At 42.8% G+C, this 16,400-nt stretch overlaps 1 protein-coding gene across 1 annotated transcript in view; it reads left to right on the top strand.

The window, feature by feature from the left end:
* LOC149447470 (short transient receptor potential channel 5-like) overlaps positions 1–16,400 on the top strand; it is a 431,706-nt gene that overhangs the window by 249,258 nt on the left and 166,048 nt on the right. Inside the window, exon 3 of the mRNA XM_089652492.1 lies at positions 12,841–13,362. Within this exon, the coding sequence (XP_089508618.1) occupies positions 12,841–13,362 (522 nt within the window). The remainder of the gene's footprint in view (positions 1–12,840; positions 13,363–16,400) is intronic.

The raw sequence follows: 16,400 nt of genomic DNA, 5'->3' as shown, positions 1-16,400 counted from the left end.
GTAACACTAACCAAGTAGTGTAAGGTCCAAATAGCCCCCTATAATGGAGGACTATTTGCATCGAGACGTGAATTTGTTCAGGGTGGGGTTTGAAACAAGCTCATATCAGTGGTCACACCAAAAAAAAAATGTTGACATGTCTTCCCTTCCCTAGGTTCGCTGTTTTTTTTTAATGCAGATGGAATGTGTCTTTCGGAGAGGTTGAAGCTTCAGCGCCCCACTCAGAGATCCCAAATACTGCATGTGAGCTTGAGCAAACTCATGTGTGGAGTTAAGTGTCTTGACTAAAGTTGTATCAATGACACCTTAATGGATAAGTTCACTATTACAAAAAAATAATAAATGCACATTTTTTTTTGCAGGTACAAAAATATACATTTATTATGTTTTTGTTAGGGAACTGTAAAGCATTGCACCCATGATCTGCAGGTCGTGGGTGTAATGGCACAGTCCTTCAGACTGTCTGTGTATCTGTCTGCCTGTACTGCCAATATGGGCAGGCAGTTACACAATGACAGCAAGCTCAATGAACTACCTAGAGTGCTCAACTGTACCCTGGTAGCTTATTAAGAACTACAAGCTGACAGCTGCAAAGGCTGTCGGGACTTGTAGTTTTCCCATTCACAGAACATTGTGAATGGATGACGTGACCGGGTGGGTGGAGCCCCATTTGTAATATGTTAGATTTGTAACATGGTCCATTCATAATATGTTACAACCTCTATATGGTACAGAAGGTGAACACATCCTTTAAATTGGTCGTAAAACCTTACACATACCCAACTGGCCTCAGGTGATACACTGAGATGAAGCGAAATCTTCTACGTAAGTTGTACCTGTCTGTCTATAGCTGTCTGTCCCCTACATCCACTCAAAATGGAAAATTTACACAGGATCTCTCAGCTCTGAAAAGCAGGGGGCAGGGAGCTGAAGTTACAGTAGTGAAGAAAGCTCCAAGAGCTGATTGGAGGGAAGGGACACACCCTCCTCTATACAGCTCACAGGAACAGAGCTGAGGCTTTCAATCTGCTGGAGGTACCTCCCTGTCACCTTTTTTCTCTTGGTGTCAGGAAAACTTGCCAGAAGAGACTCATACAAATAGCAGAGGAACCAGGCAGTGAGCAGAAATTACACTTAGTGCTTAAGATTGAGACAAGTACACTCTATTGAGGCATTTACTTATTTCACATTTCATGTCTGAGGTTTACAACCACTTTAGGTACTCTGTTATATAAAGTAACTTTGTAGTCAAAGCGCTATAATTTTATCAGTTTATATACAGAGGATGGAGCCAAGGATAGCATTGTCCATAGTAACTAGAAAGCACCTTCATTATATAACCTGAACTATTTAAACATAACAGGAATATATAGTATATATTTTCATATGAAGTGCAGAGTAGCTTTCTTACATGATGAATTGTTTTCATCTATCTCTCTTTAATTAATTTTCAGCCTTTTTCTTTCAGATGAAGCACTGAGCAAGATGTTGATTTGTTTTGTACCAGGAGATGCAGTTAATAGAAAATGGATTAAATCTGGGGTCATTGAAAACTCACTAATATATTGATTACAATTGTGTTGCTGCATATTTAGGGAAAAACCGAAGGGCTGAGCATCTGTTGTCACAGTGTATGTCAGCAAGTACTGAAACTCCAAATTGTAGAGAATGAGAAATAACATGATCGCTGCAATCCACTGCATAAACATAATAAATAACCATCTTTAAAAGTCAATTAGTGACCTCTAGAACATTATTGTGATGATGAACAGGAATGAGGTTTGGGTTCATCATCACCATGGATATGATACGAATCCTGCATGTTCGAGCTTTAGGCTCCATGTACATGACCCTACCTTGACCGCCGGCCGCAGGAAAATGCAAATCGCGGCAAAACTGTGCTAAAATGCAGCAAACACGGTACCGTGGGTTTGCTGCTTTTTGCGGTTTCCCGCGGTCGGCGGTCAAAACGCTCGTATCCTGAACGCGACTCTTCCACATTCAGAAGAGGGAGGTTTAACCTCACCTAAATGCGGCAGCTCCTAAACTCTGCTAAAAGCCTAAGTGTACATGGACACATAGGCTTTTCATGGAGATGAGTTTAGGCGCTTTAGCAAAAAAATGCCAAAAGCTCCTTAACTCAAGTTTAGGAGCTGCTTGTGTACAATGAAGCCTAGTTCTGCCAAATTTATGTCCAGATTCAGGAGGGAATTTTTTAAACCATTGTGAACGATGAAGAGCAAGCTTAGAAAGGTCAGTAACAATGTTTTTGGTTAAGCCGCCTACCTAACTATAAAAGGGGAGCACAAAACAGCCATTGTGTCAGTGAATCGGAAGCGGTGGTAGAGCATTTATAGGGAAAGTGCACAAATTGCATAGGGAGAGGTTAGGGCAGTTTAGAAACTGTACTGTAAGGGTCCTTTCACACGGGCTTTCATTTTTTTTCTTCAGTTCAGTCACGTTTTTTCAAAGAAAAAAACGAATGAGTTTATATCCATTCTTTCATCCGTTTACATCTGTTTTTTATCTGTTTACATTGGTTTTCATCTGTTTACAACCGTTTTCATCCATTGACATACATTTTTCATCCATTCTGGTTTTTTTGTGAAATAAAAATAGGGTTTTCTTCCGGTCAAAAAAACGGATGTTAACGGATGCAGACATTAACGGATGTAAAAAGATGTTCATCCGTTTACACCCGCAAGTCCATAGAAATACACGGGGGCTGTTTTTCATCCGTAAGCGGACAAATGACAAACGGACATATGGAAAGCCCATGAGCAAGGGGCCTAATACTGATAGCTACCTCATTGGTTAATCAACCCCACTGTTGCTCTATTCTATTATTCCTATTATTGGAGGCTTTTTTTCTTACATTTTTAGTACTTTTTTTTATTGAACTTGTGGATGATTGTCAGTTGTACAGTAATTGTAAGCTGATTTCTTACAAGCTAATTAACAAAAAAAATCCATAGCCAAATATATACTGGCAGTGTATGAGAGTTTGAAAATCAAAATATTGCATAACACCATGTGCATCTTTAAGGCATTCCCTAAGCATATTATTTAATGCATTTTTGTTTTTTCAAAGTCACCTTTGAAACGGCATGACAAGACCCCTTCCCTGCTGTACAGTATTTTTCAGGTGTCATGCTATGTGTGAAACAGGTAACCCACACAGACACACTGAAATGTACAGTATATAAAGGCCATCTCCTCCATGAATAAGGATTACAGACTTGTGCTAGAAGACCAATCAAATTACATGTTGACTACATTACAAAGAAAATGAATCAATCAGATTTCAGTTCACTGTTGTATGAGTATAAAGTGACATTACAATAGTGTTGTAATTCTACACTGATTCTGTTGTACAGGAGGAACACATTGCCAATACATTTCAGTTCACTGTAGTATGATGAGTATGAAGTTCATCTGACTGCTCTCTATAGGTTACTACATGTTGCTTTACAAAGAAGCAACAAAGAGTTGGGGTTCAGTCACACCCAAGGCACTCTCTATTGTCCCTTGCTCTAAAAAGTTATTTGCAGTGTATCACTTTTTAGTGGGTGGTAGAACAGCAGCTTCCAGGTCACCTTCTGAACGCCCCTTTTTTTTTTTTTTTTTTTTTTTACAATCAAATAGGGATGTTTTATGTAAATACTGTAAAGCTTTTATCTCACAGTTCCGACATGGCCTGAACATGAATAGGTCACATATTGGTAGTGGTACTGCCCGTTGAATGCAACATGCTTTATACAAACTCAGTTGCCTGTTTTAACCACCCCCTGGTCACCCGTGTGAAAGAGACCTTATTGTACTATTAAAATAGTATTTTTTGTATTCAGGGTTACCAATCCCCATTAGAAAACATAATACGTTTGCATTTCCCTGTGAGCTGTTATCACTGTGAAAACATGTTAATGTTTATATCATTGTTATATTCATTGACAAAAATATTTTCGGCATCATTTTTGTCAACGCCATCTTTTTAGTGACGAAAACTAAACGAAAATCAATTTAAATTTTCATCAATTGACAAAAACTATGACAAAAATCAATTCCAATTTTCATCAAGGAATGAAAAAGTAACAAAAATGTGAAGGGGGAACTTTTACCCACCTGAACTTCCACTTTCTTTGGAGCCCCACCTGTAAAGCCTGTGAGGATTTCCCTTCCCAGCAAGCAAAGTAGCAATGCTTAGTGGTGTGACGTGGCATGGCATGCTTAGCACTGTCTGCATTACAGGCCTCCTCCTCAGACTGAGACCATCCAGAACACTGTACATTATAGGCCTCCTCCTCAGACTGAGACCATCCAGAACGCTGCGCATTACAGGTCTCCTCCTCAGACTGAGACCATCCAGAACGCTGCACATTACAGGCCTACTCCTCAGACTGAGACCATCCAGAACGCTGTGCATTACAGGCCTCCTCCTCAGACTGAGACCATCCAGAATGCTGTGCATTACAGGCCTCCTCCTCAGACTGAGACCATCCAGAGTGCTGCGCATTACAGGCCTCCTCCTCAGACTGAGAGCATCCAGAACACTGTGCATTACAGGCCTCCTCCTCAGACTGAGAGCATCCAGGACACTGTGCATTACAGGCCTCCTCCTCAGACTGAGAGTATCCAGAACACTGTGCATTACAGGCCTCCTCCTCAGACTGAGACCATCCAGGACACTGTACATTACAGGCCTGCATGTTCAAACCTTAATACCATAAATAAAAACATGTTTTTAGATTTTTAATCCAGAAGTATATAATGAGTTTGGGAATTCTAGAGAAATGCTTAAAGACTGCATTATCATTGAACTAAACACGACTAGAATGTACTGAAGATTTTAGATGACTAAAATACAACTTAAAACTATTCAGATGACTAAAATACAACTAAAACTACAATGGCAATTTAGTCAAAAGACTATGACTAAAACTAAAGCAACATTTGATCCTTCTCACAAGGACTGAGTAAAAGCACTTTATCTTCTTCACACGCTTTTGATTCAATGTCTTCAGTGCCAGAAGTGAAACATGGGGACTCCTTTGCTGCAATGCTATCATTTACAGGGGGATGGTAAAATTATTTTGTGTAAAAGGGTAGGAAGCTCTGATAAATTTATATTCCAGTCTCTAATGGGACGATGTCCCATCACTTCCTCTGTGAGAGATGGTGGTCACTGGAGGAGGAAATGAGAGAAATATCTCCAATGGGAGATTTAGACAGCAACACAGCTAAGGCAAATCAAAAGAGAGAGGTTCTAATCGTCCCACACTCTTATCAAAACTATTTAAAAAAATTGATTTGGAGTTACAACTGTACATTTCTGTCTCTCACCTGCAATAAATGTGGTCCTCCACAGTGATGGCCAAGTATCTCAGATATGTGTGTTTGGCACAGGTGGCAGTAATCTTGTTGAGTAGGTGCAGTGTGGTGCAGCAGCAGTAAACACTCGTAGGATGGAGTGCAGTAAGCGATGTATTGAAGAGCTTGTGAACAGTACAACAATCCAGTGCGGGAGCTCGCCTGAACACCTGAACTTACAGTCAATGCAGCAGTCGGCAGTAGCAGGTCCAAACTGAGGAAAGTGCTTGCCAAGGGGGAAGGAATGCCTGTCCAACCCAACAGGGATCTTGCTGAAGTGTTGGCCCTGAGCTGTCCCTACTTCTCTGGAACCTGTCCCATCCGCTAGTACAGATGGGTATGCTCCTACATTACCCATTTTGCGAATGCACGTCAAAACCTGGAGGCAGGAACTTAAAAAGGCTTTGCGTGATTCAAAAGGGCTGCCAGTGTCACCTGCATGCAGAGTAGCCAACCTGCTCCAAGGAACCAAGGGAACAATAGAGAAACCAAGTTTCTCTTGACTTCTCTTGTTGACCAAATCTATAGATTATGAAATATAATATTTCTCTGATATGATTTGGTACATGGAGAGTTCTTACCCAGAAGTGAAAGGTTTAACACAACAACCATAATTTATTGGTGAATAGGATGGAGGTCTAAACTAACACAAACAATCTATCTAGTTACATAAAAGAAACATTATTAAGAAAGCTCAAACATATTACAAAATACAAACAATGAGACAGAAAAGACATAAGACAAACATTTAGATATAAGTGCAAGGAATATATTCCATAATTAGCATGTAACTGGACGTATAAGTTCCATTCCCTTCCCCTGGTGTTCCAAAGAACACCTCTCTCTCTCTAGTGTCCATAGTTATAGGCTTCTCCTCCATTAATTTTCATGGAGTATCTCTGATTTGTTGGCCAATCTATTCTCTTTCATAATTGGCTAAAATCCCCTGTATCTAGCATATACCAACCCCCTTTAAGGCACATCGTGGCACACCCTTTATGGAATTTAAGCATGCCAGTTCATGACCTTTTCCTGGGAAACTAAGTATTCATGAAGGGCTGGCCACCTTCATTGCATACCTAAATGAGGTATCCTTTGAAGTACATATTGTGAAGCCAACAGGTTTGTCCCATTGTTAGGTAAACTAACTCTGGCATCGAACTGTCTGAAAGAGGATTCTCAGCAAAGACTTCTGTTATACAGTAAAGAAGGTGTAATTAATAGACTATTCCCTTTGGCAACTATGGCATTATTATTATTATTATTATACAGGATTTCTATAGCGGCAACAGTTTCCGCAACGCTTTACAATATAAGGGAGACAGTACAATTACAATACATTTCAGTACAGAAGGAATAGGAGGGCCCTGCTCGTAAAGTTTACAATCTAATATATGGTAACTATAGAACAGGAATTTATGGGAAGACATATTGCACCCCCAGACTGATACAACTCTAACTGAAATATATTCATAATTACAATATTATTTACAGTGTTTAATGGATATTTCACATAAACTCATTATCTAACACTCTCTCCAGCTACACTGCAGCTCCAGAAGAGCTGTAGTGGAGAAACTAGACTACACCTGCCTACAATCTACCAGTGTAAGGGGAACCTTTTTTACGAATGACACAAGAGGAACAGGTAACAGGGAATTATTGAATCACAATGCTTTCTCAGCCATGTATTTCACGTAGAAGGTAATACGTGTGCATCATCCATAAATGTTTGTGTATCCTTTTGAAGTCACCTGCTGATGGTGTATGTTCGGGGTGTAAAAGTGTTCCAGTTCTGTTTGGATACAAAAGCAAAAGGGAGGGGGTATAATATGTTCCTTTTCTTTGTTCACTGCAACCTGTCTTAAAAGCACAATAGCATTCATTTCTCGAAATTTGGTAGGAGCATTTAATCATTGCAAGACCAAGCCTAACAAAACCAGAGTCTGTATTTCCAGTAACATATTCCTGTCCTAAGATGTCAATGCTCACTCACCTTACTGTAACTGTGGATCAGCAACGTTGTCACCCTAAGCTGCTCTCCAAATTTGGACTACAAACCCCATCCTCTCTCCATAATAAAGGTTAATGGAGTTGTGTAGTTCACAGAAGAAAACTCAGAAAGCTGATAAAATTACCTGAGGTCTCAGTTCAGTTAGGAGGTTTCAGAAATACTGGATTTCTTCTAGGATCAGCAGGTTCTTTTTCTGTATTTGCAGAAAATGTACTGAACTTGAAAAAAGAAAAACTAATGCAGCCACCACATCTATGGACTGGTAACCTACAATATATATTCTGCTCTTGTTTTTTTGGCTTAAATATTTAAACATCAGAGAATATTTCATTCACACTGCATTTCTAGATACAGATCCTTTAGCAGATTGTCAGATTTGTGTCATCACCATGTTCTCTTGCTGTCAACGAGAAAAATGTGTCAGTGACAGGAATGTCCAAAGACAATAGCACAGCAATGTATAAAGCTGCAGCCAAGAATTTCGCTCTGCGTTTCAGTACAACTCAAGTTTAATGACTGAAAAATTAAAAAGGCATTAATATACAGTATAAGGAATTAGTTATGGTTCCCTCTTCAGCTCTACAATTCTAATGGTTCTCTTCTACTTTCTATCTCACAAAATGAAATTGCGTATGTACTGCTTAAATAACCTAAAGGGTACTGATATAACCTATAGAAGCAGCAAGTTCTACTGTACTCTCCCATTCAGAAATACATAATTCATGCTGAGGCAAGATTCTAAGATAAGTAATAACTGCAAAAACTGAATCCAAATCTATCTTAAGGGCTCGCTCATACTGCTCATATAGCTGGATTGTGCAATGCGGGCAAAATGCAGGGAAGTGCAGAAACGATGCATTTAAATGGAGTACATTCTCATATACTGTACGTACTGCATTGCAGCACAATACAGCACAAAAAATCTGCATCTGACTTTGGAAGATTGTCCTGCAGGTCTCTTTCAAGTCAGCTCAACCAGATCCTTTCAAAATGCAGCATAGCACTTTGGAAAACCTATGACAGCAAAGGTATTTGAAATAATCTTCCCAGGATGATTAAAGGTGCGCATGTTATTGTGGTGACCCTGGGGTGTTTATATTAAATGTACACTCACCTGTCTACAATCATCTTACAACTAACTTATTTATAATCTGGTGATTCTGGAACATACCTGCTGTTTATGTAAAGACATGTATTGCTGCTTCTCACAGAAAGTAATATGTAAACACATGTCAGTACCTAGATCCCTGGTGCCCAACTTGTGACCCGAAGGCCACATGCAGCCCTTTAGTATGTGATTTGCAGCCCTCAGAAGTCTGTAGTGGGATCATTGATTAGCCTAAGAGCATTTATCTCTACTAGCCTCATGTAACATGTTCCCAGTTTTGTATTGTCTTCTATAGCATAACCCCAGACAAAAATGCAGCATGTCCACACTCTCTGACCCTCATTTCCTCTATTAGGTCTGCAATTTTTGACAGACCTCTCAAGCATTACATATATTGAACATTATGTGAAGCCCTTTATTGATATCAGGGGCTGCATTTGAGATCCCCTTTGGCTCATAAGTTGACAACCACTGACCTAGATGTTACAACCACCAATGGCATTTAAACCTGTACTGGATGTTTTATTGTAACAAGTGATCTAGGAAGCAACAAAAATAATGCTACAATGCACAAGCTTTAAGAGTACACCCCTACTGCCCCTAGGAGGTTGTCTGTGTTTGCTTGACCTGTGAATTGAAGAGAACTCAAAATAAAGTAAGTTAGGGTAATTAAATACCAGGAGTGCATTACGTACAGAGTGCAGAGTTCGGTGGGGTTACACACAGAGTGCAGAGTTCAGGGGTGTGCTATATGCAGAGTTTGGGGTTGCGCTAAGTACATAATGCAAAGTTCAAGGGTGTTCCACATGCAGAGTGCAGAGTTCAGCCTTCTTCCACAGCTGCTTACCTCTGCATCCCCCATCCACATCCCACTTTCACCCCTCTTCTTTTTCACCCAGTCTCTCTCACTTGCAGGGAAATCATCACGTGGGGGGTGTCAGCATCCGCACTGTACCCTATGCATACCCTTGTCCCCATCCTGTACTGAGTTGGAGCCGCTCAGAAGATCAGATCTATGGGAGCCTTTGGGAGACAAACTGTCGCTTGTAATTGGAGAGGCTGGACCAAAGTGTTTACAAGTGATAGTGGTAAGCTGGGAGCAGAGGCCCTTAGCCAGAGGTGGTGGAACTAAGTTCCACCAAGTTCCAGCTGAAAAAAGCCCTGCTTAAAACTACTTCCACCCCCATTCTGATACCTACCACTTACTACCCTGTAGAAGAGAAATTCATACACTTCCCTATTCTCAGACCACTCCCATCTGGTCCTTGATCAGCAGTGGCTAATGGGGAAAGGTGAGAGCGCTCCAACAATGGCCTGAATGCCTGAGTGGTGAAATCACCCATAGGCTTACTATGGGCCATCTGTTGTTGCCACTCCCTCCTCTCCCCTCAAGCCAGTGTTAGCTGAGAGAGAAGAGCCAATCACATGGCCAGACCAGACCAGCTTAAGAATAGTAAGTAAAGTAAAGGTAAGTATATACATATTTCTTTTACAAGGTAGTTAGTATAAGTGTTAGAAGGGGGTTAGAGCAGTTTTAATGATATGATTATATCCTGGAATTCCACTTCAGGCCCGAGTTTGTTTTCTGTGTAAAAACAGTTAACCCCATTCTGATTCTCCTTCTGCGTTGTGAACCAGGAAGTGCTGTGCTCTGAGCACTTCCAGATTTAGGACTGTGGACAGGAGCAAATTGAGTAATGTCTGCACTCAATTTGTTTTGAAGCAGTGCAGGGGAGACATCAGAGTTCCAAATACTCCTAATGTCTCAATATAAAAGGATTGCCATGCAGAATGTAGTAACACATAGGGCTATGTCAGCCCACTTGTGATAGTAATAAAATTAAAAATGATGCACATATGCACACTAAGAATGCACATTTGTGCACAAACAGAAATACTTTGAAATGCATATTAGATACTGCCAAACACCAGAGTGTGAGGAATGATTCTCATTCCTTTGTTTATTGGTAACTTTAAACTGATGAGCTATAAAGGTTTTAAAGCATTGCCTATAGACAATTTGAATATTGTAATTTTCTCCATTTCGCATGCGCATGCAATTTCAGGACATGACCTAGGTATTTTGTATTTGTTTACTCAATACGGTTTTGTCTTTTGGAAACAAAAATGGGAATTATATTGTGTTTGTGTGCAATGTTTTGGGGGTTTTAGCAGTTTTCAGGCCTAAAATGGACTAATTAACATGTATTTAGAAAAAAAAAAAACTTTGCACAACTTTTTTGCAAGTTTTTTTCTGAGTGGAAACATTACACCAAAGAGATTAAAGGAATTCATAGCTTCTAAGTACATGCAAAAGCCACGTATGCTCTTTGCATACTGCACCTGCTCTTCCTGCTTAGGAGTACAGACTAATGATTCTGCTTCCTTGTTCCACTCTTTGTGTAATTCTGTTGCTTTGTTAACAGTCTGAAATCAACACTATACCATATTAAATATTTTACTGTAGTAGATGTTATCACAGGAATTAGCTCAAAAAGGGTACTTTTAGGCCACCCAATATCTGCTGGATGTTTCCAGTGGATATACTTGAAACTTATTGACCTATTTCATTGCAGACTTAAAATCTGGGCACCTCCAGACACCAGATACTGGCAACAATATAATTTGAAAGAATAGGGTGGTCTGGTGTATATCAGTAATGCTGCAAATAAAGGTATCCAGGCAAGTAGGTTGTGTTTACTTCACAGGTCAAAATGCTGCAGTTCATGTTTGACTAGAGTCGACCTATGATATAATTTTGTTCTTGAATTCTAAACGGTTCCCCTTTGAGACCCTTGAATAAGTAAGTTAAAGGATAAGTTCACCTTTTGTACAAAGATAATAAATGCACATTTTTTTGCAGGTAAAAAAATGTGCATTTATTATTTTTGTCAAAGGAGCCTGTAAAGCATTGCACCAGTGATCAGTAGATTGCTGATGCCATGCAGGTCTCCTGCAGACCTGTCAGAATATCTGCTAGCTGTACGGGATGTATAGCCAAGCAGATATTCTGATGGGAAGCTTAAATGAACTACCATGGCGCTCCACAGCCCCATGGCAGTTAATTGAAAACTACAAGCCGACAGCCGCTAAGGTTGCCGGGACCTGTAGGCACTCATTCACAGAACTCTGTGAATGAGTGACGCAGCCATGTGGGCGGATACAATTCAGCATCCAGTGCCCCCAATAGACACACTAGTGGATCAAATGGAATGGAAACTTGGTGGCGAGAGAAGATATCTTATGAGCTTTGTGCATATATATATATATATATATATAGCCAGAAGGATTATCGCAGAACTGGGAAGTAACATTTACGATGACCTTCACCTTAGCAGGGTACAACTGAAAGTATTGAACACCAAGAGCACTCAGTGGCTTCTTAATATCCAGAAATTTCACCCGCTGCCACTGAACCTCAGCAGAAAAGTCAAGGAATAAGGAAATTTGGGAGTTATCCACCGAGAGGTTCTCAGCTGTTCTAGCTCTGGTCAGGATAGAGTAAACAAAACAGGAAGGGTCTCGGGGGGGGCCTGTAGGAGGCGGTCTTGTGGGAACCCTATGGGCTCTCTCCACAGCAAACATGGAGAAAAAGGCATCCTTCCCAAAAGTAGCCACCAACCAAGACTTGATGAAAGCCAAAGGATTTTTCCCTTCTGTCCGTTCAGAAATGCCCTCCACTCTCACACTATTTCTACAGAGCCAGTTTTATAGGTCCTCCAGCCTGGCAGCATTGGTAGAGGGCACAGATTGTCTGTAGCGAACATCATGCTGCAACAGTTGCCATTCATCTTTTATAGTGCTAACCCGTCCCTCCGAGGTCCATTCTCAGAGCTTCTGCATATCCTGGTGCACTAAAGATATTTCCATTTTCATGCTCCTAACTTCCCCAGTCAGATCAGCAATGGAAGATTTGCATGTGGTGATAGCAGAGAGAATGTCTTTCAGGGTAGGCTCTGGGCCTGGGTTAGCAGACCATGTGGCAGGTACCATGTGGATAGACAGGGAAGGCCCGTTCACAGAGGGGCTGTCATCAGGCTGCTCTAGCTGGGGGAGAGGTGAGCCCATGACCCCAGCATCTGCATCAGGCACAGCTTCTGCATAGGCTAGCAAGGAGGAAGATGGAAGATCCTTGGCCGAAAGCACTGGGAAACACAGTATATGGAGACTCTCCCACACACTGGTACTCCTAAAGTATAAATATCTCAGCATTAAAACACTTTCATTATTTTTTATTTTAATAAATACATCAGTAGAAAAACAGATGTTTTGTTTAATATTTGTTTTGTGTCTGTACATAGTCATTGAAATCAAATTAAGCGAAAACTTACAGTGTTTCTTTTCTCTTTAGGTACCAACTTTGATGATGGACACCCAGTTTTCAGAGTTCACTCCAGATATAACACCCATTATGTTGGCAGCTCACACTAATAATTATGAAATAATAAAACTCTTAGTCCAAAGAAGGGTGACTATACCTCGCCCACACCAGATACGTTGCAATTGTGTGGAATGTGTCTCCAGCTCGGAAGTCGACAGCCTCAGACACTCCAGGTCGAGACTTAACATCTACAAGGCTCTGGCTAGCCCATCTTTGATTGCCTTATCCAGTGAAGACCCCATTCTGACAGCTTTTCGCCTCGGATGGGAATTGAAAGAACTTAGCAAAGTAGAGAATGAGTTCAAAGCGGAGTATGAGGAACTGTCTCAGCAATGTAAGAGATTTGCCAAGGACCTGCTTGACCAAGCACGGAGCTCTCGAGAACTGGAAATTATACTCAACCACAGGGATGACCAGAGTGAGGAGCTGGATCCTCAAAAGTGTCATGACCTGGCAAAGCTGAAGGTAGCAATAAAGTATCATCAGAAAGAGGTAAAATATGTTATTCCCAATACTACAACTCCAAAAAGCTTAGTCCAGCTTTTATTTTTCACCATATCCACTGTGCATTTTCAGTTTTATCAGTTACATTTAATACCATTCTTTTTCCTATGTCTTGATTCAGACTTTAATGTACTCTATGAAATACAGACAATGTTTAAATGTTCTCTTCTCTGGTAAGATAAAAAGAAAATTGTCTCTTTAAAGTTACAAAGGACTATACGAAGGAATACAGTTCTCAGGTCATGACTAGAGATGAGCGAAGTATTCAAAAATTCGATTCGACTGATTCGGCGAATTCGTGGAAAAATTTCGATTCGAGTCGAATATATTCGCTGCGAATTTAACTTATAAAAGGGTGTTTCTAGGCTTCAGAGAGCCTTTATATTAGTGCAGAACACTGTACCTTTAATTTAAATGCCCTTGGAGTCTGCTGGGGAAGAGAAATAATACTGACAGTCAGTATGACATGCAGATGAGTGCCGTCGATCTTAGAATCACCGCACACTTCACTCATTTGGGCAGTCACGGGGCCAAAACCAGAGTGTGGAGCCACAGTGTGGCGGTGGAGGCAGCAGCAATGGGAGGCCATACAGCACCCTATGACAAAAATGGAACCCACCAGCAGTGTGAGGAGACCTGAAAGTGGCACATGGCAGAGTGTGGCGATGGAGACAGCAGCAATGGGAGGCCGTACAGGGACCCATGACACACTCTGGACCTGGCAGCAGCATGAGGAGGCGGTACAGGGGCCCATGACAGATTACGGGCCTGGCAGCAGCATGAGGAGTCGGTACGGGGGCCCATGGCAGATTAGGGGCCTGGCAGCAGCTATGGGAGGCCCGTAATCTGCCAGCACCCTATGACAAAAAATGGAACACACCAGCAGTGTGAGGAGACCTGAAAGTGGCACATGGCAGAGTGTGGCGATGGAGACAGCAGCAATGGGAGGCTGTACAGGGACCCATGAGAGACTCTGGACCTGGCAGCAGCATGAGGAGGCGGTATAGGGGCCCATGGCAGATTAGGGGCCTGGCAGCAGCTATGGGAGGCCCGTAATCTGCCAGCACCCTATGACAAAAAATGGAACACACCAGCAGTGTGAGGAGACCTGAAAGTGGCACATGTTTGGGGCATGATTCATGGCGGATTTAGTCAGTTGTGTCAGGAACTGGTGGTTTGAAATCCAGACTAATCCACGCCTGATTCATTTTCACAAACGTGAGTCTCTCCACACTTTGGGTGGATAGTCGTGTCCTCCGCGGAGTTACAATACCTCCTGCCGCACTAAACACGCGCTCCGATGCCACGCTACTGGCCGGGCATGACAGCCTTTCAAGGGCAAATTCAGCTAGTTGGGGCCAAAGGTCAAGTTTCGTTGCCCAGTAGTCAAGGGGATTGTCTACCTCGGTTGGCAGGGTGCTGTCCAAGTAGGCCTAAGCCTGTTGTTTGAGGTCCTGCTCCAGGTCCACCTGATGCTGCTGCTACGGCTGGTTAGTAGTTTCCTCACTGCGCTGGTGAAGAAAGCTACTCATCATCGACTGTAGACTGAGGCAGCTGCTGCTGGTGGAGCTGCCACTGCTCCTACCACCCCACCCCTCCCCTGCTGCCATGGCAGCGGAACGCGAGCGCACAGGGCCCACAGTGTCTGAGGATGGACGTTGGCGCAGAAAGGCAGAGACCAACTGACTACATAGGTGGTTTTTATAGTACGTTATTTTGGCCTCCCTCTCAGCAGGTGTGAAAAAGGCCACCATTTTTGAACGGTAGCGAGGGTCCAACAAGGTGGACAGCCAAAAGTCATCCCTCTGTCTGATGGTTATTATTCGGCTGTCGCTACGCAAGCAATCGAGCATGCTATGGGCCATTTGTGCCAAGGAATGCGAGGGACTCCCTGCCTCCATCTCCACAGCATACTGCCACGGTGCATCTGGGTCCTCTGTCTCCTCCTCCTCCTCCTCTACCAGATGCTCCTGCTCCTCCACTCCTGTCCGCTGAGTGGAAAAACCACCCATTTCACTCAATAATTCCTGAGCACCAATGTCCTCCTCTACCTCCTCCTCTTCTTCCTGTCCTGCCCCCACAGGGGTCATGTGGCGTTGAGATCTGTGCGCCACGTCTACCGCACCCTGACCAGCCATTGTTAACAGCATTTGTTCCAGGACGTGCAACAGAGGAATGACGTCGTTCATCCCATAGTCCTGCCGACTCACGAATAGCGTGGCCTCCTCAAAGGGCCTGAGCAAGCGGCAGGTGTCACGCATGAGCTGCCAATGGCTGACATCTAAGTTACACAGGGGAGTACCTTTATCCGCTTGTAACATCAGGAAATCAGTGATGGCCTTTCGCTGTTCGTAAAGGCGGTCTAACATGTGTAGGGTTGAATTCCACCTTGTTGCAACGTCGCAGATCAGGCGATGCTGTGGAATTCCGTTCTGCCGCTGCAGCTCAAGGAGGGTGTGCTTTGCGGTGTAGGAATGGCTGAAATGCATGCAAAGTTTACGTGACATTTTAAGGATGTCTTGCAGTGGGATGGTGGATTTTAGGAACCGCTTGACAACCAGATTGAACACGTGAGCCATGCATGGCGCATGGCACAACCTTCCTTGACGCAGAGCAGACACCATGTTCTTTCCGTTGTCGGTCAACATGGTTCCGATTTTCAGTTTGCGCGGAGACAGCCATCTGTCGATTTCTCTGTTCATTACACTGAGAAGTTCCTCCCCTGTGTGACTACGTTCGCCAAGGCATACCAGGTGCAGCACAGCGTGACACCGTTGCGCCCTGCACATGTGATATGCCGGTCGGGTAATGGGACTTGGCACGGGGGTGGCGGCTGAGGACACGAAGGAAGAAGAGGTGGTAGAGGCGGACATCTTTTGTGGACCAAGGACGTGCAAACGTGGAGGCAAAAGCGGCGTGACCTGTCCAAGTTGCTGGTGCGGCTGTGCCGGCACCACGTTCACCCAGTGGGCCGTAAATGACATGTACTGTCCCTGACCGTAGTTACAGCTCCACACGTCGGCGCT

Source organism: Staurois parvus, unplaced genomic scaffold (assembly GCF_062004578.1).
Source record: "Staurois parvus isolate SC_StPar_1 unplaced genomic scaffold, SC_StPar_1.0 ptg000684l, whole genome shotgun sequence".
Lineage (NCBI taxonomy): Eukaryota > Metazoa > Chordata > Amphibia > Anura > Ranidae > Staurois > Staurois parvus.
Note: the sequence above shows the minus strand (reverse complement) of the source record. Positions and strands in the feature narration are given on the sequence as shown.